Genomic DNA, 26,809 nt, shown 5'->3' with positions numbered 1-26,809 from the left:
ATTATGTTATTGCTGAACATTCTAATTGTCTGTGGAGCTGTTTCCATAAATACCTTCAGTATCGGTTTATTTGATAGCTTCTTGTAATTTAGAGGCATGTTAATTAACAGTTCTGTCCACTCACCTTGACAAGGATTATAGGCAATTTATGCTTTGATCCAAAAATGTGTTAGGAGGCGGCGTATGGATTGTGTTGCGGAGCTTCTGGAGGCCAAATTGAGCTCTGTACCGCATCGCCGTGCACCTCTCCAATGATTTAACATTGCGGAGGGTTCCGTATAGCTTTGCATTGACAAGATTGGTTGACGGTAGGTGAGGGCGGGAGGTCCTGTTTGAACATAAACTCACTTCCTTGACAACTTCCTATACAACAGGTCTACGCTGCTCTGCGAAGCTCCAAAATAATGAATGCCCTGACTTCTGCAGAGGCCGTATCACCGTAAATGCAGACGTCGGATTGACCATGCAGCGCCTTTTAGAGGCAGTTGATGTGTAAGCAATATGGTAGTAGCCCCACTTTGGTCTAGGATTCCTGGAATCATGAGGGAATAAGTAGGAAATTCGCAATTCTCCAACCACGATTTATGGAAAACCAGAAAATGTATTGAAAATTCCTTGAATTTTGCAAACCCAACGTATACCTGTGTGTGTGTTTCTTTAGTAACTCAGGGTGGGCCTTCTAGCATCAGTCTAAGAGCACCAGACACCCAGCAAGAGAAAGGCAAACTAATCAGGCCTCAGACTAAACACGTTAAAACCTGCTGATCCCAGCATGTGTTCAGATGGTGGAAATTAGTAAAACATCCTATCCCTTGTTGTTGTTAGAGGATATGTGCTTTAACGCTGTAATATAATAAACTACCCAACCCCTGTGTTATCAGTAAGACGTGTGTGTGTGTGTGTGTGTGTGTGTGTGTGTGTGTGTGTGTGTGTGTGTGTGTGTGTGTGTGTGTGTGCGCCTCACAGGAGATGGCAGAGAAAGGTAGAGCAGGTGAGTGGGTGAAGACGACAAGGTTATCTGATAACGTAAATGACACAGATATGATCAAATTTGATGTTTGAACAGCAGATAGTATATATCTTAACAGCCTGGTGTGTGTGTGTGCGCTCACCCGCGCATGTGTGTACGTTCCTGCGTACTGGTATCTGTGTATGAGACTGTGTTGGAAGCTTCAGCATTAGCAAAATGATAAAAATAGACTTGTGTCCGTGGGAAGTTTCCTGTAATCTTAGATGACAGATACTGTTTCTTGTACTTTCATCAGAGAAACTAGATGCATCTATGAAGCAAATACTTTCAAGCATAGGCTTCGTCGCTCATAAAGCATTAGACTACACATACTCAACTTTCCATATCAAGGATCAGTGATTGCAATGAAGGGCTATTGATACTATTTTCAGTTAATGTCCATTGGCTTTCCTCTCTACCTCTCTCTCATGTTCTCCAGAACTACAAACACACATAAATGAATGTGTACCTACAGTAAATACATAGATTTAAGGATACTTCATTATGGGCCGTTATGTTAACATTGAGTTGGCCAGAGTCATGGAAGGAGTGTTTGAAGGTCTTCTCTGCAGGTGCTGTTTTGGACCGCAGACAGTTAGCTCACAGTTAGTTAGCTCACAGTTAGTTAGCTCACAGTTAGTTAGCTCACAGACAGTTAGCTCACAGTTAGTTAGCTCACAGTTAGCTAGCTCACAGTTAGTTAGCTCTTGTCAGTGTGGCAGCTGGTGATAGGCCATCAGAGGGAGGTGCACAAGGTGTTATCCAGTCTGACTGTTGCTCCGCCTCCTATCCTGCGGTCTAACTCCCCTGTCCTGACCTTCTTTATACATTCCATGGCTCACAGGCAATTAATGTCTCTGGGCCACTAGAATAATGTGAGGTGGATTAACCTCCCAGAACAGACGAGCTAATAGAGATTTTGTTTTAATAACTACTCAAGTAACTAACACTTCTCCGCAACACCAACGAGGGGCCTCGATAATATCTGCCATTTAGCAGACGCTTTTATTCAAAGCAACTTACTTATGTGTGCTACATTACCATACATTTGACATGGTTAGGAATGACAAAGAGAGCAGGTTCACCAAGACCTCAGTATGAGATGGGTTGGGAGTCTAGCACTGTGTTGCAATACTGGGCATTTTATTCTCATTAACTAGCCTTGAAATATATGAGGAAAGTTGAGAAGATACAGGATTAGTTTCATGATGTTCAAGTTGGATAATACTGCGATTATTAAAGAGGTATCAAAAGCTTTGAGTTGACCAACACAGTGTGCATTGATTTCTATGGAAGTCTTGTAAGTGTCACATTCAGTTGCTAATTGTAAAGGCACAGGAGATTATTCAGCTATTTTATTGTCAAGTGCATCACTGTTACACATCTATCAACACACGCAAACACCCACGTACGCAGGCACCCATCTACACACACAGGTCTTTGCTCAGCAGAATAAATGTGTCTGTTCTCTTGACAACAGCTAATATAGTCATAACAGGACAAACAAATTACAGAGTCCAGAAAGTATCCAATCTAGCACTAATATAGAACACAGTATCCAATCCCCAGTCCAACACTGCAACACAAAACCAGGTATCCAACATCAAACAGTCACTTTAGCAGGCCAGCTCAGAGAGGACAGATGTACTGTATATACTGTATAAATCAAGTCATTACTAAGACAACAATCCCTCTGCTCTGGACAATCTTGCAAAATGAAATCATATTTTACTGTAAGCGATATTTACAGCTGCAATAGGAAAACATAACAGCATGGTTGAACATTGTGATTAAACTTGATTATAGAAACAATTGCAGGGACAGAGGAAAGGAGAATAAAGTGGTCTTATAGCCAGTAGTGACTGAGAGAAATGCAGAAAAATGACATGTCCAACCTCTCCCCAATTATGGTTGAATCTTTTCAAGGACATTAGTAACAGCAGTTCTGGGGTCAGTGGGTTCCTTAACGTCTTAGTTAAAGACTCACACTGTACGTTAGAGAAGTGCATGCTGTCAGCTTACCAAGGTGTCTAGGCCCTCATCCCTTCTCTCTCTCTGAGACTGAGTACAGAGGACGTGAGGTTTGATGCCAGATACTCTGTGTGGATTTGAGTGAGGGAGACAGAGGTACTCAATGGGCTGCGCTCCTTGTTTCCGAAAGGGCAAAGCACACACTGCTTCGAGGAGCAGAGCAGAGCAGCTGAGCAGAGCTGTTGTGAAGGAAGTTGTCAAGGAAATTAGTTTGTGTTTATACAGGACATCCCGCCCTCACCTACCATCAACCAATCTTGTCAATGCAGAGGTATAGGGATATTCTGTATAAAAGAAGCCCTCCGCATTGTTTCAAAATTTGTGAGGCTCGCGGTGATCAATCAAGCTCCGCATGCCTCCGGAGGCTCCACCTCTATACGGAGCCTCCGGAGGCTCCACCTCTATACGGAGCCTCCACCTCTATACGGAGCCTCCACCTCTATACGGAGCCTCCGGACAGCATTGCCGGATCAAGCATAAATCAGCCATTACACAATAGGCTACAGACGGTGTTGAGCTAGTTTCAACACACTCTTGAACTAGTGCCACAAATCAAATATGATTTATCCATTCATTCATTGTCATTTCTGTCTGCCAATGTAATTAATTACCGCCTGATTACTCCCCAGGAATAATTCCAGACATTAAAATCAATATTAATTAGGCTGTTTAATGTGCAAGAGGGAACGAAGACATCTGGTTGCTGCTGCTAGAAGGTGTACACAATGTAATAGCTGTAAGAACCCATCCAGAGATGCTTCACTTAAAAGCAAACACTACAAATAGGCATCCTCACAAACATCTAGTGTCCCTGTGGCAATGCCAAACATCTAGTGTCCCTGTGGCAATGCCAAACATCTAGTGTCCCTGTGGCAATGCCAAACATCTAGTGTCCCTGTGGCAATGCCAAACATCTAGTGTCCCTGTGGCAATGCCAAACATCTAGTGTCCCTGTGGCAATGCCAAACATCTAGTGTCCCTGTGGCAATGCCAAACATCTAGTGTCCCTGTGGCAATGCCAAACATCTAGTGTCCCTGTGGCAATGCCAAACATCTAGTGTCCCTGTGGCAATGCCAAACATCTAGTGTCCCTGTGGCAATGCCAAACATCTAGTGTCCCTGTGGCAATGCCAAACATCTAGTGTCTCTGTGGCAATGCCAAACATCTAGTGTCCCTGTGGCAATGCCAAACATCTAGTGTCCCTGTGGCAATGCCAAACATCTAGTGTCCCTGTGGCAATGCCAAACAACTAGTGTCCCTGTGGCAATGCCAAACATCTAGTGTCCCTGTGGCAATGCCAAACATCTAGTGTCCCTGTGGCAATGCCAAACATCTAGTGTCCCTGTGGTAATGCCAAACATCTAGTGTCCCTGTGGCAATGCCAAACATCTAGTGTCCCTGTGGCAATGCCAAACATCTAGTGTCCCTGTGGCAATGCCAAACATCTAGTGTCCCTGTGGCAATGCCAAACATCTAGTGTCCCTGTGGCAATGCCAAACATCTAGTGTCCCTGTGGCAATGCCAAACATCTAGTGTCCCTGTGGTAATGCTAAACATCTAGTGTCCCTGTGGCAATGCCAAACATCTAGTGTCCCTGTGGCAATGCCAAACATCTAGTGTCCCTGTGGTAATGCCAAACATCTAGTGTCCCTGTGGCAATGCCAAACATCTAGTGTCTCTGTGGCAATGCCAAACATCTAGTGTCCCTGTGGCAATGCCAAACATCCAGTGTCCCTGTGGCAATGCCAAACATCTAGTGTCCCTGTGGCAATGCCAAACATCTAGTGTCCCTGTGGCAATGCCAAACATCTAGTGTCCCTGTGGCAATGCCAAACATCCAGTGTCCCTGTGGCAATGCCAAACATCTAGTGTCCCTGTGGCAATGCCAAACATCTAGTGTCTCTGTGGCAATGCCAAACATCCAGTGTCCCTGTGGCAATGCCAAACATCTAGTGTCTCTGTGGCAATGCCAAACATCTAGTGTCCCTGTGGCAATGCCAAACATCTAGTGTCTCTGTGGCAATGCCAAACATCCAGTGTCCCTGTGGCAATGCCAAACATCTAGTGTCTCTGTGGCAATGCCAAACATCTAGTGTCCCTGTGGCAATGCCAAACATCTAATGTCCCTGTGGCAATGCCAAACATCTAGTGTCTCTGTGGCAATGCCAAACATCTAGTGTCCCTGTGGCAATGCCAAACATCTAGTGTCCCTGTGGCAATGCCAAACATCTAGTGTCCCTGTGGCAATGCCAAACATCTAGTGTCTCTGTGGCAATGCCAAACATCTAGTGTCCCTGTGGCAATGCCAAACATCCAGTGTCCCTGTGGCAATGCCAAACATCTAGTGTCCCTGTGGCAATGCCAAACATCTAGTGTCCCTGTGGCAATGCCAAACATCTAGTGTCCCTGTGGCAATGCCAAACATCTAGTGTCCCTGTGGCAATGCCAAACATCTAGTGTCCCTGTGGCAATGCCAAACATCTAGTGTCCCTGTGGCAATGCCAAACATCTAGTGTCCCTGTGGCAATGCCAAACATCTAGTGTCCCTGTGGTAATGCCAAACATCTAGTGTCCCTGTGGCAATGCCAAACATCTAGTGTCTCTGTGGCAATGCCAAACATCTAGTGTCCCTGTGGCAATGCCAAACATCTAGTGTCCCTGTGGCAATGCCAAACATCTAGTGTCCCTGTGGCAATGCCAAACATCTAGTGTCCCTGTGGCAATGCCAAACATCTAGTGTCCCTGTGGCAATGCCAAACATCCAGTGTCCCTGTGGCAATGCCAAACATCTAGTGTCCCTGTGGTAATGCCAAACATCTAGTGTCCCTGTGGTAATGCCAAACATCTAGTGTCCCTGTGGTAATGCCAAACATCTAGTGTCCCTGTGGCAATGCCAAACATCTAGTGTCCCTGTGGCAATGCCAAACATCCAGTGTCCCTGTGGCAATGCCAAACATCTAGTGTCCCTGTGGTAATGCCAAACATCTAGTGTCCCTGTGGCAATGCCAAACATCTAGTGTCCCTGTGGTAATGCCAAACATCTAGTGTCCCTGTGGCAATGCCAAACATCTAGTGTCCCTGTGGTAATGCCAAACATCTAGTGTCCCTGTGGTAATGCCAAACATCTAGTGTCCCTGTGGCAATGCCAAACATCTAGTGTCCCTGTGGCAATGCCAAACATCTAGTGTCCCTGTGGCAATGCCAAACATCTAATGTCCCTGTGGCAATGCCAAACATCTAGTGTCTCTGTGGCAATGCCAAACATCTAATGTCCCTGTGGCAATGCCAAACATCCAGTGTCCCTGTGGCAATGCCAAACATCTAATGTCCCTGTGGCAATGCCAAACATCTAGTGTCTCTGTGGCAATGCCAAACATCTAGTGTCTCTGTGGCAATGCCAAACATCTAGTGTCTCTGTGGCAATGCCAAACATCTAGTGTCCCTGTGGCAATGCCAAACATCTAGTGTCCCTGTGGCAATGCCAAACATCTAGTGTCCCTGTGGCAATGCCAAACATCTAGTGTCCCTGTGGCAATGCCAAACATCTAGTGTCCCTGTGGTAATGCCAAACATCTAGTGTCCCTGTGGCAATGCCAAACATCTAGTGTCCCTGTGGCAATGCCAAACATCTAGTGTCCCTGTGGCAATGCCAAACATCTAGTGTCCCTGTGGCAATGCCAAACATCTAGTGTCCCTGTGGCAATGCCAAACATCTAGTGTCCCTGTGGCAATGCCAAACATCTAGTGTCCCTGTGGCAATGCCAAACAACTAGTGTCTCTGTGGCAATGCCAAACAACTAATTTCCCTGTGGTAATGCTAAACATCTAGTGTTCCTGTGGCAATGCCAAACAACTAATTTCCCTGTGGTAATTCCAAACATCTAATTTCCCTGTGGTAATTCCAAACAACTTGTGTTTGTTTTGGCTCTCAGTTTGGTCTCATGAAATCCATTTACAGTTTAATCACTTAGAGGTTGTTATCTCTCCCAACCTGATTAAAAAACAGAGCACAGAGATGATGATAATAACATCACTCCATCTAAAGGTGATGAATAAGCACTGGCAAGGGGAGCAGCACAGCAAGGTGATGGAGTGTACACGGGACGTCTCTAGTAACATCTTATATTACACCTAGCTACTGAGGTGGTTCTCACTGTGTTTTGAAGCCAGAGATTTCAAAGTAAATGCTGTGGAACTGAGTAATATGGTCACTTTGAGAAAACAATATCAGTGTTGTCATTGGGGTCCTAACTGTATTTTAATAATGCATACTGTATCACAATTCTACTAGCAGCATAACGACACCATCAACAAAACACCCCCTTACACTGTAACTGATCTAAATCCTAGTTGGCAGATGTTCAACTTCTCCCTCCGCTCACACACAGACAACACTTTCAGACATCTCTTTGTCTGAGAAATAGATATAGCTGCGGAGGTTCATTGATTTGGTGCAAAACGGAGCAAGACGAATTCCCACTGACAATGTGAGATTTTGATTTGCACCTTTCTGTCATCAGATTCAAGTCGGCTATCCAACTCTGGTGGCTGCTCGGAGAAACATTGTCAAGCTGTACACAACCATTACATATGTAAATGCAGTGGGAGAGACAGAGCAAGAGAGATTGAGAGAGAAGAGAGAGAAAGAGAGAGATAAAGGGCAAAAACGAAATAGAGAGAGGGGTACTATAACACACTACCGACCAACATGAAGTAGAAACTTTTAAGAAACTTTGAGGAGGAATATGAGAATCAGTCTGACAGAATAACTGTGTTTCATTTGTTCAGACAGAACATGTAGTGAGTCGACCAGGCTCTGGGTTAATAATGCAGTTCATTCCTTTTATGAATACCGCAGGGCTACTGTATCACTGAGAGGACTGGGGCAGGAACATGAATAAATAAAGATATGAATGAGGCCACAGTCATATCTGCCGTTACACTATTTGTCAGCCTAACATTTCTGGATACATTCATAGTGCTAAACTTTTCACCTCGCAGAACGATAGACATAATCATAAATACAGTGCCTTCAGAAAGTATTCATACCCCTTGACTTATTCCACATTGTTGTTACTAATTCAAAATGGATTAAATATTAACGATTTCTCACCCATCTACACACAATACCCCATAATGACAAAGGGAAAACATGTTTTTAGAATTTTTTGCAAATTAATTGAAACTTTTATACAGAAATATCTAATTTACATAAGTATTCACACCCGAGCCAATACTTTGTAGAAGCACCTTTGGCGGCAATTACAGCTTTGAGTCAACCTGGTTATGTCTGTATCAACTTTGCACATTTGGGATTTTCTCCCATTCTTCCCTGCAGATTTTCTCAAGCTCTGTTAAATTAGATGGGGAGCTGTGGTGAACAGCAATCTTCAAGTCTTTCCACAGATTTTCAATGGGACTCAAGTCTGGGCTTTGGCTGGGCCACTCATGGACTTTCACAATCTTGTTCGGGAAGCCATTTCAGCATTGCTTTGGTTGTATGCTTGGGCTCATTGTCCTCTTTGAACGTAAATCTTTGCACGCCCAGTCTAAGGTCATTTGCACTCTGAAGCAGGTTCTCATCAAGGAAAATTGCCATTTGGCTTAATTCATTGTTCCCTCTATTCTTACTAGTCTCCCAGTCCCTGTCGCTGAAAAGCATCCCCATAGCATGATGCTGCCACCACCGTGCTTCATAGTAGGGATGGTGACGAGCTGTGCCTTATTTTCTCCAGACATAGCCCTTTGCATTCAGGCCAAATAGTTACATTTTTGTCTCATCAGACCACACCATTTTTTGCCTTATGCTCTCTTTCACGTGCCTTTTTGCAAACTCAAGGCAAACTCATGTGACTTTTTCTCAGGAGTGGCTTCCGTCTGGCCACTCTCCCATAAATCGTCGGATTGTTGAAGTGCTGTAGAGACTGTTGTCCTTCTGGCAGGTTCACCCATCTCAGCCATGGAACTCTGTAGTTCTGTCAGAGTGCTCATTGGGTTCTTGGTCACCTCCATGACCAAGGTCCTTCTTGCCTGGTCAATCAGTTTGGTCGGACGGCCAGCTTTAGGCAGAGTTTGGGTAGTTCCATATTTTGTCAATTTCCCAACGATGGAGACCACTGTGCTTTTGGAAACTTTCAACACTCTATAAGTTGTTTTATGCCCTTCCCCAAATATATGCCTCATCACAATTTCTTGGAGATCTACAGACAGTTCCTTGGACTTCATGGTATAGTTTCTGCTCTGACATGCACTGTCAACTGTGCGACCTTATACAGCATAGACAGGTGTGTTTCTTTCTAAATCATGTCCAAACAATTGAATTGGCCACAGTTGGACTCCAATCAAGTTGTAGTGACATCTCAAGGATGATCAAAGGAAATTGGATGCACCGGAGCTCAATATGAAGCATCATAGCAAAGGGGTGTGTATATATACAGTACCAGTCAAAAGTTTGGACACACCTACTCATTCAAGGGTTTTTCTATATTTTACTATTTTCTACATTGCAGAATAAAAGTGAAGACATCAACACTATGAAATAACACATATGGAATCATGTATTAACCAACAAAGTGTTAAACAAATCAAAATATATTTTAGATTCTTAAAAGTAGCCACCCTTTGCCTTGATGACAGCTTTGCACACTCTTGGCATTCTCTCAACCAGCTTCCTGAGGTAGTCACCTTGAATGCTTTCCCAGCAGTCTTGAAGGAGTTCCTGCATACACTTATTTTCTGCTTTTCCTTCACTCTGCAGTCCAACTCATCCCAAACCATCTCAATTGGGTTGAGGTTGGGTGATTGGGGAGGCCGGGTCATCTGATGCAGCATTCCATCACTGTCCTTATTGGTCAAATAGCCCTTACACAGCCTGGAGGTGTGTTGGGTCACTGTCCTGTTGAAAAACAAATGATAGTGCCACCTAGCGAAACCAGATGGGATGGCATATTGCTGCAGAATGCTGTGGTAGCCATGAGGTTTAAGTGTGCCTTGAATTCTAAATAAATCACTGACAGTGTCACTAGCAAATCACCCCCACACCATCACACCTCCTCCTCCATGCTTCACGGTGGGAACCACACATGCAGAGATCATCCGTTCACCGTTCATCCGTCTCACAAAGACACGCCGGTTGGAACCAAATATCTCACATTTGGACTCATGTCTCTGTGGCAATGCCAAACATCTAGTGTCCCTGTGGCAATGCCAAACATCTAGTGTCCCTGTGGCAATGCCAAACATCTAGTGTCCCTGTGGCAATGCCAAACAACTAGTGTCCCTGTGGCAATGCCAAACATCTAGTGTCCCTGTGGCAATGCCAAACATCTAGTGTCCCTGTGGTAATGCCAAACATCTAGTGTCCCTGTGGCAATGCCAAACATCTAGTGTCCCTGTGGCAATGCCAAACATCTAGTGTCCCTGTGGCAATGCCAAACATCTAGTGTCCCTGTGGCAATGCCAAACATCTAGTGTCCCTGTGGCAATGCCAAACATCTAGTGTCCCTGTGGCAATGCCAAACATCTAGTGTCTCTGTGGCAATGCCAAACATCTAGTGTCCCTGTGGCAATGCCAAACATCTAGTGTCCCTGTGGCAATGCCAAACATCTAGTGTCCCTGTGGCAATGCCAAACAACTAGTGTCCCTGTGGCAATGCCAAACATCTAGTGTCCCTGTGGCAATGCCAAACATCTAGTGTCCCTGTGGCAATGCCAAACATCTAGTGTCCCTGTGGTAATGCCAAACATCTAGTGTCCCTGTGGCAATGCCAAACATCTAGTGTCCCTGTGGCAATGCCAAACATCTAGTGTCCCTGTGGCAATGCCAAACATCTAGTGTCCCTGTGGCAATGCCAAACATCTAGTGTCCCTGTGGCAATGCCAAACATCTAGTGTCCCTGTGGCAATGCCAAACATCTAGTGTCCCTGTGGTAATGCTAAACATCTAGTGTCCCTGTGGCAATGCCAAACATCTAGTGTCCCTGTGGCAATGCCAAACATCTAGTGTCCCTGTGGTAATGCCAAACATCTAGTGTCCCTGTGGCAATGCCAAACATCTAGTGTCTCTGTGGCAATGCCAAACATCTAGTGTCCCTGTGGCAATGCCAAACATCCAGTGTCCCTGTGGCAATGCCAAACATCTAGTGTCCCTGTGGCAATGCCAAACATCTAGTGTCCCTGTGGCAATGCCAAACATCTAGTGTCCCTGTGGCAATGCCAAACATCCAGTGTCCCTGTGGCAATGCCAAACATCTAGTGTCCCTGTGGCAATGCCAAACATCTAGTGTCTCTGTGGCAATGCCAAACATCCAGTGTCCCTGTGGCAATGCCAAACATCTAGTGTCTCTGTGGCAATGCCAAACATCTAGTGTCCCTGTGGCAATGCCAAACATCTAGTGTCTCTGTGGCAATGCCAAACATCCAGTGTCCCTGTGGCAATGCCAAACATCTAGTGTCTCTGTGGCAATGCCAAACATCTAGTGTCCCTGTGGCAATGCCAAACATCTAATGTCCCTGTGGCAATGCCAAACATCTAGTGTCTCTGTGGCAATGCCAAACATCTAGTGTCCCTGTGGCAATGCCAAACATCTAGTGTCCCTGTGGCAATGCCAAACATCTAGTGTCCCTGTGGCAATGCCAAACATCTAGTGTCTCTGTGGCAATGCCAAACATCTAGTGTCCCTGTGGCAATGCCAAACATCCAGTGTCCCTGTGGCAATGCCAAACATCTAGTGTCCCTGTGGCAATGCCAAACATCTAGTGTCCCTGTGGCAATGCCAAACATCTAGTGTCCCTGTGGCAATGCCAAACATCTAGTGTCCCTGTGGCAATGCCAAACATCTAGTGTCCCTGTGGCAATGCCAAACATCTAGTGTCCCTGTGGCAATGCCAAACATCTAGTGTCCCTGTGGCAATGCCAAACATCTAGTGTCCCTGTGGTAATGCCAAACATCTAGTGTCCCTGTGGCAATGCCAAACATCTAGTGTCTCTGTGGCAATGCCAAACATCTAGTGTCCCTGTGGCAATGCCAAACATCTAGTGTCCCTGTGGCAATGCCAAACATCTAGTGTCCCTGTGGCAATGCCAAACATCTAGTGTCCCTGTGGCAATGCCAAACATCTAGTGTCCCTGTGGCAATGCCAAACATCCAGTGTCCCTGTGGCAATGCCAAACATCTAGTGTCCCTGTGGTAATGCCAAACATCTAGTGTCCCTGTGGTAATGCCAAACATCTAGTGTCCCTGTGGTAATGCCAAACATCTAGTGTCCCTGTGGCAATGCCAAACATCTAGTGTCCCTGTGGCAATGCCAAACATCCAGTGTCCCTGTGGCAATGCCAAACATCTAGTGTCCCTGTGGTAATGCCAAACATCTAGTGTCCCTGTGGCAATGCCAAACATCTAGTGTCCCTGTGGTAATGCCAAACATCTAGTGTCCCTGTGGCAATGCCAAACATCTAGTGTCCCTGTGGTAATGCCAAACATCTAGTGTCCCTGTGGTAATGCCAAACATCTAGTGTCCCTGTGGCAATGCCAAACATCTAGTGTCCCTGTGGCAATGCCAAACATCTAGTGTCCCTGTGGCAATGCCAAACATCTAATGTCCCTGTGGCAATGCCAAACATCTAGTGTCTCTGTGGCAATGCCAAACATCTAATGTCCCTGTGGCAATGCCAAACATCCAGTGTCCCTGTGGCAATGCCAAACATCTAATGTCCCTGTGGCAATGCCAAACATCTAGTGTCTCTGTGGCAATGCCAAACATCTAGTGTCTCTGTGGCAATGCCAAACATCTAGTGTCTCTGTGGCAATGCCAAACATCTAGTGTCCCTGTGGCAATGCCAAACATCTAGTGTCCCTGTGGCAATGCCAAACATCTAGTGTCCCTGTGGCAATGCCAAACATCTAGTGTCCCTGTGGCAATGCCAAACATCTAGTGTCCCTGTGGTAATGCCAAACATCTAGTGTCCCTGTGGCAATGCCAAACATCTAGTGTCCCTGTGGCAATGCCAAACATCTAGTGTCCCTGTGGCAATGCCAAACATCTAGTGTCCCTGTGGCAATGCCAAACATCTAGTGTCCCTGTGGCAATGCCAAACATCTAGTGTCCCTGTGGCAATGCCAAACATCTAGTGTCCCTGTGGCAATGCCAAACAACTAGTGTCTCTGTGGCAATGCCAAACAACTAATTTCCCTGTGGTAATGCTAAACATCTAGTGTTCCTGTGGCAATGCCAAACAACTAATTTCCCTGTGGTAATTCCAAACATCTAATTTCCCTGTGGTAATTCCAAACAACTTGTGTTTGTTTTGGCTCTCAGTTTGGTCTCATGAAATCCATTTACAGTTTAATCACTTAGAGGTTGTTATCTCTCCCAACCTGATTAAAAAACAGAGCACAGAGATGATGATAATAACATCACTCCATCTAAAGGTGATGAATAAGCACTGGCAAGGGGAGCAGCACAGCAAGGTGATGGAGTGTACACGGGACGTCTCTAGTAACATCTTATATTACACCTAGCTACTGAGGTGGTTCTCACTGTGTTTTGAAGCCAGAGATTTCAAAGTAAATGCTGTGGAACTGAGTAATATGGTCACTTTGAGAAAACAATATCAGTGTTGTCATTGGGGTCCTAACTGTATTTTAATAATGCATACTGTATCACAATTCTACTAGCAGCATAACGACACCATCAACAAAACACCCCCTTACACTGTAACTGATCTAAATCCTAGTTGGCAGATGTTCAACTTCTCCCTCCGCTCACACACAGACAACACTTTCAGACATCTCTTTGTCTGAGAAATAGATATAGCTGCGGAGGTTCATTGATTTGGTGCAAAACGGAGCAAGACGAATTCCCACTGACAATGTGAGATTTTGATTTGCACCTTTCTGTCATCAGATTCAAGTCGGCTATCCAACTCTGGTGGCTGCTCGGAGAAACATTGTCAAGCTGTACACAACCATTACATATGTAAATGCAGTGGGAGAGACAGAGCAAGAGAGATTGAGAGAGAAGAGAGAGAAAGAGAGAGATAAAGGGCAAAAACGAAATAGAGAGAGGGGTACTATAACACACTACCGACCAACATGAAGTAGAAACTTTTAAGAAACTTTGAGGAGGAATATGAGAATCAGTCTGACAGAATAACTGTGTTTCATTTGTTCAGACAGAACATGTAGTGAGTCGACCAGGCTCTGGGTTAATAATGCAGTTCATTCCTTTTATGAATACCGCAGGGCTACTGTATCACTGAGAGGACTGGGGCAGGAACATGAATAAATAAAGATATGAATGAGGGCACAGTCATATCTGCCGTTACACTATTTGTCAGCCTAACATTTCTGGATACATTCATAGTGCTAAACTTTTCACCTCGCAGAACGATAGACATAATCATAAATACAGTGCCTTCAGAAAGTATTCATACCCCTTGACTTATTCCACATTGTTGTTACTAATTCAAAATGGATTAAATATTAACGATTTCTCACCCATCTACACACAATACCCCATAATGACAAAGGGAAAACATGTTTTTAGAATTTTTTGCAAATTAATTGAAACTTTTATACAGAAATATCTAATTTACATAAGTATTCACACCCGAGCCAATACTTTGTAGAAGCACCTTTGGCGGCAATTACAGCTTTGAGTCAACCTGGTTATGTCTGTATCAACTTTGCACATTTGGGATTTTCTCCCATTCTTCCCTGCAGATTTTCTCAAGCTCTGTTAAATTAGATGGGGAGCTGTGGTGAACAGCAATCTTCAAGTCTTTCCACAGATTTTCAATGGGACTCAAGTCTGGGCTTTGGCTGGGCCACTCATGGACTTTCACAATCTTGTTCGGGAAGCCATTTCAGCATTGCTTTGGTTGTATGCTTGGGCTCATTGTCCTCTTTGAACGTAAATCTTTGCACGCCCAGTCTAAGGTCATTTGCACTCTGAAGCAGGTTCTCATCAAGGAAAATTGCCATTTGGCTTAATTCATTGTTCCCTCTATTCTTACTAGTCTCCCAGTCCCTGTCGCTGAAAAGCATCCCCATAGCATGATGCTGCCACCACCGTGCTTCATAGTAGGGATGGTGACGAGCTGTGCCTTATTTTCTCCAGACATAGCCCTTTGCATTCAGGCCAAATAGTTACATTTTTGTCTCATCAGACCACACCATTTTTTGCCTTATGCTCTCTTTCACGTGCCTTTTTGCAAACTCAAGGCAAACTCATGTGACTTTTTCTCAGGAGTGGCTTCCGTCTGGCCACTCTCCCATAAATCGTCGGATTGTTGAAGTGCTGTAGAGACTGTTGTCCTTCTGGCAGGTTCACCCATCTCAGCCATGGAACTCTGTAGTTCTGTCAGAGTGCTCATTGGGTTCTTGGTCACCTCCATGACCAAGGTCCTTCTTGCCTGGTCAATCAGTTTGGTCGGACGGCCAGCTTTAGGCAGAGTTTGGGTAGTTCCATATTTTGTCAATTTCCCAACGATGGAGACCACTGTGCTTTTGGAAACTTTCAACACTCTATAAGTTGTTTTATGCCCTTCCCCAAATATATGCCTCATCACAATTTCTTGGAGATCTACAGACAGTTCCTTGGACTTCATGGTATAGTTTCTGCTCTGACATGCACTGTCAACTGTGCGACCTTATACAGCATAGACAGGTGTGTTTCTTTCTAAATCATGTCCAAACAATTGAATTGGCCACAGTTGGACTCCAATCAAGTTGTAGTGACATCTCAAGGATGATCAAAGGAAATTGGATGCACCGGAGCTCAATATGAAGCATCATAGCAAAGGGGTGTGTATATATACAGTACCAGTCAAAAGTTTGGACACACCTACTCATTCAAGGGTTTTTCTATATTTTACTATTTTCTACATTGCAGAATAAAAGTGAAGACATCAACACTATGAAATAACACATATGGAATCATGTATTAACCAACAAAGTGTTAAACAAATCAAAATATATTTTAGATTCTTAAAAGTAGCCACCCTTTGCCTTGATGACAGCTTTGCACACTCTTGGCATTCTCTCAACCAGCTTCCTGAGGTAGTCACCTTGAATGCTTTCCCAGCAGTCTTGAAGGAGTTCCTGCATACACTTATTTTCTGCTTTTCCTTCACTCTGCAGTCCAACTCATCCCAAACCATCTCAATTGGGTTGAGGTTGGGTGATTGGGGAGGCCGGGTCATCTGATGCAGCATTCCATCACTGTCCTTATTGGTCAAATAGCCCTTACACAGCCTGGAGGTGTGTTGGGTCACTGTCCTGTTGAAAAACAAATGATAGTGCCACCTAGCGAAACCAGATGGGATGGCATATTGCTGCAGAATGCTGTGGTAGCCATGAGGTTTAAGTGTGCCTTGAATTCTAAATAAATCACTGACAGTGTCACTAGCAAATCACCCCCACACCATCACACCTCCTCCTCCATGCTTCACGGTGGGAACCACACATGCAGAGATCATCCGTTCACCGTTCATCCGTCTCACAAAGACACGCCGGTTGGAACCAAATATCTCACATTTGGACTCATCAGACCAAAAGGACAGATTTCCACCGGTCTAAAGTCCATTGCTTGTTTTTCTTGGCCCAAGCAAGTCTCTTCTTCTTATTGGTGTCCTTTAGTAGTGGTTTCTTTGCAGAAATTCGACCATGAATGTCACGCTCGTCATAATAACTGGAACAAAGCGCAGCGTGATCTGGGTTCCACATCTTTTTATTACTAGGTGAAACTCACAGCAAAACAAAACAATAAATCGCAAAACGAAACGTGAAGCTACTATAGTGCTCGCAGTCAAGATAGTCAAGATCCCACAAAGCACAAAGGGGAAATGGCTGCCTAAATATGATCCCCAATTAGAGACAACGATAAAGAGCTGCCTCTGATTGGGAACCATACCAGGCCAACAATATAAATCACCTAGATGACCCACCCTAGTCACTGTCATGCCCCAACCAACAAAGAGAATAAACAGCTCTCTATGGTCAGGATGTGACAATGAAGGCCTGATTCACACAGTCTCCTCTGAACAGTTGATGCTGTGATGTGTCTGTGAAACATTTATTTGGGCTGCAATTTCTGAGGCTGGTAACGCTAATGAATTTATCCTCTGCAGCAGAGGTAACTCTGGGTCTTCCTTTCCTGTGGCGGTCCTCATGAGAGCCAGTGTCACCATAGCGCTTGATGGTTTTTGCGACTGCACTTGAGGAAACTTTCAAAGTTCTTGAAATGTTCCGTATTGACTGTCATTTAACTTTGCTTATTTGAGCAGTTCTTGCCATAATATGGACTTGGTCTTTTACCAAATAAGGCTCTCTTCTGTATACCCCCGACCTTGTCACAACACAACTGATTTGCTCAAACACATTAAGAAGGAAAGAAAATCCACAAATTAACAAGGCACCTGTTAATTGAAATACTACCTCATGAAGTTGGTTGAGAGAATGCCAAGAGTGTGCAAAGCTGGCAAAGGGTGGCTACGTTGAAGAATCTCAAATATATTTTGATTTGTTCAACACTTTTTTGCTTACTACATGATTCCATATGTGTTATTTCATAGTTTTGATGTCTTCACTATTATTATACAATGTAGAAAATATTAAAAAATATAGAAAAATCCTTGAATGAGTAGCTGTGTCCAAACTTTTGACTGGTTCTGTATGTTGGGTACCATAGATTTTCAAACCAGTTTATCCTTCCATTTGTTTGCTAAATAAGTCAAAATTACCCAATCTAGTCCAGAGAAGCTGCGGGAGTTTATCAAATGCAGTCAGATCAACTATTGACCCATAGTCCATCTTTGATTTTCATCAAGAAGTTTAGCACTTGAATTCCACGGGTAAAGCATATAGGGTCACGGGAGCACACTTTATATGCACATAAAATTCCATTCTCTGCTTGCTGCAAATCAGATAGATCAAGTCCTGAGTCTATAAAAATAATAATTCCTCATGTGCTTGAGTGGGTGGACACCCATCAGGGAATGTATGAAATCAATAGTAAAGAAACAGAAAGGCCAATGGACTAGTTCAGGTTACAATGGGTCTGTGAAAAATAGGAGAGCAATGCATCTTTGTCAAAACATTTCTTTCTGTATCCATGTATAAAAATGGTGGGTGTTATTTGGTTACAGTGAGTTAGGCCTAGATACAGTATCTGAGCCAGATACAGCAGAAATGTATTACAGAAATGTAACGTATTCTCAGCATGGCCTTTCATACTCAAAACCATTCATATACTGTACTGTACTGTACTGTACGGTAGTGTATAACAAAGCATGTATAGCCTACCCAACCTCTGCGTTAGATCTAATCATATTCCATATCTGGATGGTCAACAAAACACTATTATTTCCTCTTTAGTTATCACCACAGGTTGCATTTAGAACAGCACCATTGTGTGTGTGTGTGTGTGTGTGTGTGTGTATGTGTGTGTGTGTGTGTGTGTGTGTGTGTGTGTGTGTGTGTGTGTGTGTGTGTGTGTGTGTGTGTGTGTGTGTGTGTGTGTGTGTGTGTGTGTAAGCACCTACAGGCCTAAAGATGAAGTCTACTTATCCTAAAAGCATTATTGGCTCCTGTACGACTCCTTCCTCATCCAATAACTCCTACGTTTCCCACACTCCCCTGCAGCTCACAGGACTGGAAAGGAAAGTTGCACTAAATTGGATAACCTTATAATCTCTGGGCCGTACTCAGATGAATGACTGGACCCATTTCTGTGCTGCCCTCTTATTCAATACCGGCCCTATCTGTGGGGGTTAGCTCTTATTCAATATCGGCCCTATCTGTGGGGGTTAGCTCTTATTCAATACCGGCCCTATCTGTGGGGGTTAGCTCTTATTCAATATCGGCCCTATCTGTGGGGGTTAGCTCTTATTTAATACCGGCCCTATCTGTGGGGGTTAGCTCTTATTCAATACCGGCCCTATCTGTGGGGGTTAGCTCTTATTCAATACCGGCCCTATCTGTGGGGGTTAGCTCTTATTCAATACCGGCTCTATCTGTGGGGGTTAGCTCTTATTCAATAGCCATGTTGGCAGAGGAACAGCAGGATGCTTTGGGGATTTTTCACTGGGTCAAATTTGTAAACAAAGCCAGAAGTCAAACTGGGGAGTTAAGTTTATGGAAAGTGACTTGGTGGGCTGAGTTCTATTTTCAATTCAATCAATTGAGGAAATGATTGGGCTATTTATCCTTCTAAATGTACTGAATTGAAAAGTGATTTGACCCCAACCCTGGCAGTTATCGAGCCATCGCTGTAAAATACTGGTCCTGGTTTCTGGTTTGTTGTCTCTCTTTCAGGTTAGGACCATGCTGCTGCACCATAGATGTTATGTCCTGATCAATGTCTCCGTCTTCTCTCCCCTACAGGTTATGGCCATGGTGCTGTACCATTGATGTTACACCCTGGTGACTGTGGTCTGTTGTCTCCCTGCAGGTTATGGCCATGGTGCTGTACCATTGATGTTACACCCTGGTGACTGTGGTCTGTTGTCTCCCTGCAGGTTATGGCCATGGTGCTGTACCATAGATGTTACACCCTGGTGACTGTGGTCTGTTGTCTCCCTGCAGGTTATGGCCATGGTGCTGTACCATTGATGTTACACCCTGGTGACTGTGGTCTGTTGTCTCCCTGCAGGTTATGGCCATGGTGCTGTACCATTGATGTTACACCCTGGTGACTGTGGTCTGTTGTCTCCCTGCAGGTTATGGCCATGGTGCTGTACCATTGATGTTACACCCTGGTGACTGTGGTCTGTTGTCTCCCTGCAGGTTATGGCCATGGTGCTGTACCATTGATGTTACACCCTGGTGACTGTGGTCTGTTGTCTCCCTGCAGGTTATGGCCATGGTGCTGTACCATTGATGTTACACCCTGGTGACTGTGGTCTGTTGTCTCCCTGCAGGTTATGGCCATGGTGCTGTACCATAGATGTTACACCCTGGTGACTGTGGTCTGTTGTCTCCCTGCAGGTTATGGCCATGGTGCTGTACCATTGATGCTACATCCTGGTGACTGTGGTCTGTTGTCTCCCTGCAGGTTATGGCCATGGTGCTGTACCATTGATGTTACACCCTGGTGACTGTGGTCTGTTGTCTCCCTGCAGGTTATGGCCATGGTGCTGTACCATAGATGTTACACCCTGGTGACTGTGGTCTGTTGTCTCCCTACAGGTTATGGCCATGGTGCTGTACCATTGATGTTACACCCTGGTGACTGTGGTCTGTTGTCTCCCTGCAGGTTATGGCCATGGTGCTGTACCATAGATGTTACACCCTGGTGACTGCGGTCTGTTGTCTCCCTACAGGTTATGGCCATGGTGCTGTACCATTGATGTTACACCCTGGTGACTGCGGTCTGTTGTCTCCCTGCAGGTTATGGCCATGGTGCTGTACCATAGATGTTACACCCTGGTGACTGTGGTCTGTTGTCTCCCTACAGGTTATGGCCATGGTGCTGTACCATTGATGTTACACCCTGGTGACTGTGGTCTGTTGTCTCCCTGCAGGTTATGGCCATGGTGCTGGACCATAGATGTTACACCCTGGTGACTGTGGTCTGTTGTCTCCCTACAGGTTATGGCCATGGTGCTGTACCATTGATGCTACATCCTGGTGACTGCGGTCTGTTGTTTCCCTGCAGGTTATGGCCATGGTGCTGTAACATAGATGTTACACCCTGGTGACTGTGGTCTGTTGTTTCCCTGCAGGTTATGGCCATGGTGCTGTACCATAGATGTTACACCCTGGTGACTGTGGTCTGTTGTCTCCCTGCAGGTTATGGCCATGGTGCTGTACCATAGATGTTACACCCTGGTGACTGTGGTCTGTTGTCTCCCTGCAGGTTATGGCCATGGTGCTGTACCATAGATGTTACACCCTGGTGACTGTGGTCTGTTGTCTCCCTACAGGTTATGGCCATGCAGCTCCCGGCACAGACGCGGGGAAGGCCTTCTGCATGTTCTATGCCGTCCTGGGGATACCCCTGACCCTGGTCATGTTCCAGAGCCTGGGTGAGAGGATGAACACCTTCGTCAAGTCCCTACTGAAGCGCATCAAGAAGTGCTGTGGCATGCACATCACCGATGTTTCCATGGAGAACATGGTGACGGTGGGGTTCTTCTCCTGCATCGGTACGCTGTGCATTGGGGCAGCCGCCTTTTCCCACTACGAGGACTGGAGCTTTTTCCAGAGCTACTACTACTGCTTCATCACACTGACTACCATCGGCTTCGGGGACTTTGTGGCTCTGCAGAAGAACCGGGCCCTGCAGCGGAGGCCCCTGTACGTGGCCTTCAGCTTCATGTACATCCTGGTGGGCCTGACTGTCATAGGAGCCTTCCTCAACCTGGTGGTGCTGAGGTTCCTGACCATGAACAGTGAGGACGAGAGGCGGGATGCCGAGGAGAGGGCCTCGCTGGTGGGGAACAGAAACAGCATGATCATCCATATCCAGGAGGAGACACTGGGGAGAGGAGGTGGTGCCAGGAGGAGGCGCAGGGAAACGCAGGGCCAGTACTGCGCTGAGGTCACCGACCTGCCTTCTGTATGCTCCTGCATGAACTACCACTCACATGAGTTTGGTAGCTGTGGGGGAGGGATGGGAGGAGGGATGGGGGGCGGAGGGATGGGCTGTGCCTTCTCTCACCAGAACTCCTTTAGTTCCCAGTTGAACCCCCACCAGTACTTTCACTCGGTGTCGTACCGCATCGAGGAGATCTCTCCCAGCACCCTAAAGAACAGCTTCTTCCCCTCGCCCATCAGCTCAGTCTCCCCAGGCCTCCACAGCTTCACAGACAATCGCCGACTCATGAAGAGAAGGAAATCTATCTGAGCCTAGTGCATCATAGTGTTTTGAACTACATATTGCATTTCAACGTTTTTGCCTAAATGGTAAAACGTTGAATTGGAATAGATCATCAGACTGGGTTGGCCTATCTACACAGGCAACTCCTAGCTTTCCTTTTTTATATAAGTACAATGCATCTCCAATGCTGCTCCTAACCAAATCTCCTTTTAGTACTTTTGTGTTGTTTCTTTTGGTTGGTCTAAGGATATAATATATTGAAGCGATTCACAGGGATTGATTGAAGAGGAAGGAGCGTTGGAAAGAAATGGCAAACTTGTTGGACATGAATTATTACATTCATTTCTTGTGAGGGATTCAAAGCATGAAGCATGGATACTTATTGTCCCAGGAAATTGTCCCATCAGAGAAATATTAACCAGAACCAACAAATCTTGTTATACATTTTCTTATTGCCGGCTCACAAAGATAATATAGCACCTTGGTAACAATGTACCAAATGATGCACACTTAGCATTATAAGGGGGATATGTATTTTTTTTAAAGTGAGCATGCCTGTTTCACCTTAACTTAAAATGATTGCAGTTAAGTGCTTTTCCTCCATTGCATCACTGCAGACAGAGATGATACAATTTGAAATGACATCAGGTATTATTTTCTATAAGCAATTCTAGGGAAAAAAAGTGTAAATGATTTGTTCACAGAACATCATGCCAAAATATTGTTGCCAATCTTAGCATGTGCATTAGATGTCATCAAATGAGTGTGTCATTATTTTATTTCATTACTTTTTTTGTCAATTTTTTTTTAAACAGCAGATTTTGTATTATTATGGTTTGTGTCTGTAGATGTTTTCTTTCTGGATTTCAGATAGTGTAAAATATGAGGATGTGAAAAGGAATAAGCAAGGATTTTAAGGCTTTCCAGTTTGAAAAGTTGCTAAGTGCATGTACTTTGTGAAACTGGTATGCATATAGATGAATGGAGAAAAACAATAGCCTTGCAATTGAAATGAATTTTGATAGCAAATAATCATAATAATTATTTAAAAATATACTTTATTTAGCCACTTAAAAGTAATGATGTATAGTGTAGGCTGAACAGTTTATTCGCTTTTCCATATTTTTTTTCATTCAGAAAAATTGTACAATAACCTTTGCTCTCAGGTTTTGAATGGATAGCCTCTTTAAGTTCTGCTCCCCGAATCAAATCACAGAAGAAATCCCATAAATGCGAATGCACCTGCCAAACAAAACAATACATATTAATTAATGAAAAAAGAATTGTACTAATTTTCCAGGAAAAGGATATTGAGATGCATCATCTTACTAAGGGAAACTTCCTGTACTATAGAGAAGCGTGGGCGGACACACACACACACACACACACACACACACACACACACACACACACACACACACACACACACACACACACACACACACACACACACACACACACACACACACACACACACACACACACACACACACACACACACACACACACACACACACACACACACACACACACACACACACACACACCCTCCCCCCCTTCACTGTATCAAGCCACAGAGGAGCAGGCCAGGGAACCTCTGCTATTCTGTAAGGATGTTGAGCCACTGAGAATATATACACGCCTATAGCCCACGAACACAATGACAGGCATTTGAGATGTATACAGTGATGTTATCACTGGCTGTCATTTAAATTCAATGACAGCCAAATGGCAATCAATGGGTAAAAAAGGACCAGATGGATTTCTGAAGGAACAATGCAATACTGGGCATTGATTCATTTAGCACAACATGTGTCATATAAGTCACCCACATTGAGAAGGGATAAATGCCATGGATACCATTAGGCAGATTTCCATTGGTTTATTTATAATCAAAAGCAATGTTGAAAAATAAATATTTGTGACGTGTAATGGAAACGGCAAATATTGGAGAAATTGTCTAAAGATCGACAAAAATTGTATCCATTCTACAGGGGTGGATTTTTATTTTGTCTAACTTTCTTTATTGTGACAAATGATGACGTAAATGGTGATTTACGAATAAATGATGACTGCCAAATCATTTTGAAGGTACGCGGGGTATGTGATGTCATCACGTAGGTTAACTATAAAGCTTTACTTCACATTTCATTCTAAATGCCAACTGCTTGCAAAATGTATTTTTTCAACTATAAAAAATGGTTTCTTTTCAGAAAAAGGATTGTCCTGACTTTCAAGAATGCCTGAATTGCTTTGCCTTGCTTTTCTGGTTGGCTGGCAACTTTCACCATCCAATTATATCAGATCTACAGGAGTTTCACCATGGCAAGGACCTTGGCGATATGTTGGCACATGAGAATTATTACAATATGGCAAATATTAGTCAATTATTGCATTCTATCCATGCTGGCTTTCGCAGGCTACCTGAGACATGAAACAGATAGGTGGGAGGGCATACAGGCTATTGCCAATGTATTAACAAGCAATTTGATTAAAAGGGTAAAGGAAACAATTCAACCACTACATTTTTATTCGACACTAGGGTTCTGCAAAAAATGTTTTTTGTTTTGTTGATGTGATGTCATTTCGTCCTTCTGTTTTTATCGACAAGATAGTTAAATGAAAACGCACCCTAGCAGACAACTGTCACACAAACAATATTTTCTATGCGAACTTTCTAAATATCGACAAAAAATCCCTGGACAAGTTAATGGAAACATAGCTTGTGTCTGTCTTGAATGAGAATAACAAAAAATATTGTAACATTAACATCCAAGGTTCTAGAATGTTCAGATGACCCCAGGAATACACATGTAAATATACAGTACTTTATATCATATATTGTACGTTTTCATCCTTTGGAATAAAACGGCCTTTCCACAGCTCCGATGCGTTAGCATTTTTACACATTTTAGAATATGTGCCTTTAAGAAACGATATTTCAATGTTTCTATACATGTAGGCACATTTTACATCTGAGAAATAAATCCAACCCTTTTCCTTATAAAATATGTCGCCATCTCTAAGGATTCATGTAGCTTCATACAAATACAAACCAAAGCAAAAATGTTATTTTTTTTGGCAAACCACACAGACACAATCCAGCTTATTTACAACATCCAAATAATTTATTTAGGCAGAATTGCCGCAGGTTCTAGGTTTGTCCAATTATTGAGGAGAATGATTTGGTATAGCTGGAAAATTCATTCTTTTACATTTTTGCTAAGATACCACATTAGTGTTTTCTTGGTGTCACTGGTGGACATGCACATGGATATTAAGGGTTGGGAGTCAATGTTAAAGCCATTTTTATCGATTATGAGTCAGTATTGCATATATTCAATACATCTCTATAATTGTATTTGTATAAAGTGCATACCAGCATTTTAATGACTGATCATGCCATAGTGAGGTGATGCCAACATGATAATGATGTACAATGATTAAAATGAGTAAAACAATAATTGTTACTGCCATGAAATGTGCCATATTAACATGCATGGATTAATGCTGAGTGAGTCAACAGATAAATGTTTGTTATGAACGATATAAAATACATTGTACGAAATAAATTGATTGTTGGTGTCAGCCTTTATATTAGTTGTTGAGTTATCCCCGCTCTCTTGAAATGATATGTTTACCTCCAAGCTGTGCAGCCAGAAACAGAGATAGTACCTGTATGGCTTGGCTGATCTGGATTGAGATGGTTACTGGTCGATCGTTCTGGATTCTGTACGTCCTCCTGATGCCTGGGGTTTAATGTGGCAGATATCTCCATGTGCTGGCCAGATCTCTATCTGTCCAGATGTTCACAGTGTCAAGTTCTCCTATCACTGGGACAAAGACACACATATTGCACAAGTAACTAACTATCTGTGTCATGATAAACTCTAGAAGGCTGTTGGGTTATTTGTATGATTCCATGTTACTTTTTCTTAATATCTCTAATTTCTTTAATAAAAAAATGTATCCTTCCTTTGCAATATAATATATATATATATTTTTTTTTTTAGGTCTGACGAACAAATGCCATGTACCATGTTTATTTGAAAATGATGAAAATGTTAAATGCATACCATCTCCAAATGACAATGTTATATCAATTTGGTTCAACAAATGACCAAATTGACCCAATGAACATTTTTGTTTCACAGTTTTAGAAAACAATTTTCACTCCTGATGTCAATACATGCAGTGATATGGGCTTTCTCTTTTCAATAAATGGGAAAGAGGAACTTGTTGAGAGAGTAAACAACCATTTATGTTCATGTTTTCATTTTTTGTGTGTGCATGATTTGGTGTGGTGACTTCCTGGTCAGGTGACCTGGGTGAAGCAATGACACCACTGGAATAAAAACTATGAGCCTCCTTCTCACAAGCCCCAAACCCTCTGACTCTGGTCTGTCTGGTCTTACATTACTGTAAATCTATTCCAACACTACTACTGTAAAACAAATGTAAATGTAAGGTATACCCACCCCACCACCACTCCCCACCCAACCGCCACTCTAACCCCACCACACCACTACTCTAACCCCACCACACCACTACTCTAACCCCACCACACCACTACTCTAACCCCACCACACCACTACTCTAACCCCACCACAACACTACTCTAACCCCACCCCACCGCTACTCTAACCCCACCCCACCCCACCGCTACTCTAACCCCACCCCAACACCGCTCTAACCCCATCACACCGCAGCTCTAATCCCACCCCACCCCACCGCTACTCTAAACCCACCCCACCCCACCGCTACTCTAACCCCACCCCAACACCGCTCTAACCCCATCACACCGCCACTCTAACCCCACCCCACCCCAACACCGCTCTAACCCCATCACACCGCCACTCTAACCCCACCCCACCCCACCACCACTCTAACCCTTCCACACCACTACCCTAACCCCACTCCACCACCACAACACCACTCTAACCCCA

The 26,809-nt window shown here is 44.0% G+C and overlaps 1 protein-coding gene across 1 annotated transcript in view; it reads left to right on the top strand.

Annotated features, from left to right (window-relative positions):
• The window catches only part of LOC139554867 (potassium channel subfamily K member 9-like), a 54,170-nt gene extending 27,921 nt beyond the window's left edge, over positions 1–26,249 (top strand). Inside the window, exon 2 of the mRNA XM_071368088.1 lies at positions 20,968–26,249. Coding sequence (XP_071224189.1) covers positions 20,968–21,890 — 923 coding nt within the window. The 3' untranslated portion in view covers positions 21,891–26,249. The remainder of the gene's footprint in view (positions 1–20,967) is intronic.
• Positions 26,250–26,809: the final 560 nt, after the last annotated feature.

This window comes from Salvelinus alpinus, chromosome 26 (genome assembly GCF_045679555.1).
Source record: "Salvelinus alpinus chromosome 26, SLU_Salpinus.1, whole genome shotgun sequence".
In the NCBI taxonomy this organism is placed as follows: Eukaryota; Metazoa; Chordata; class Actinopteri; order Salmoniformes; family Salmonidae; genus Salvelinus; species Salvelinus alpinus.
Note: the sequence above shows the minus strand (reverse complement) of the source record. Positions and strands in the feature narration are given on the sequence as shown.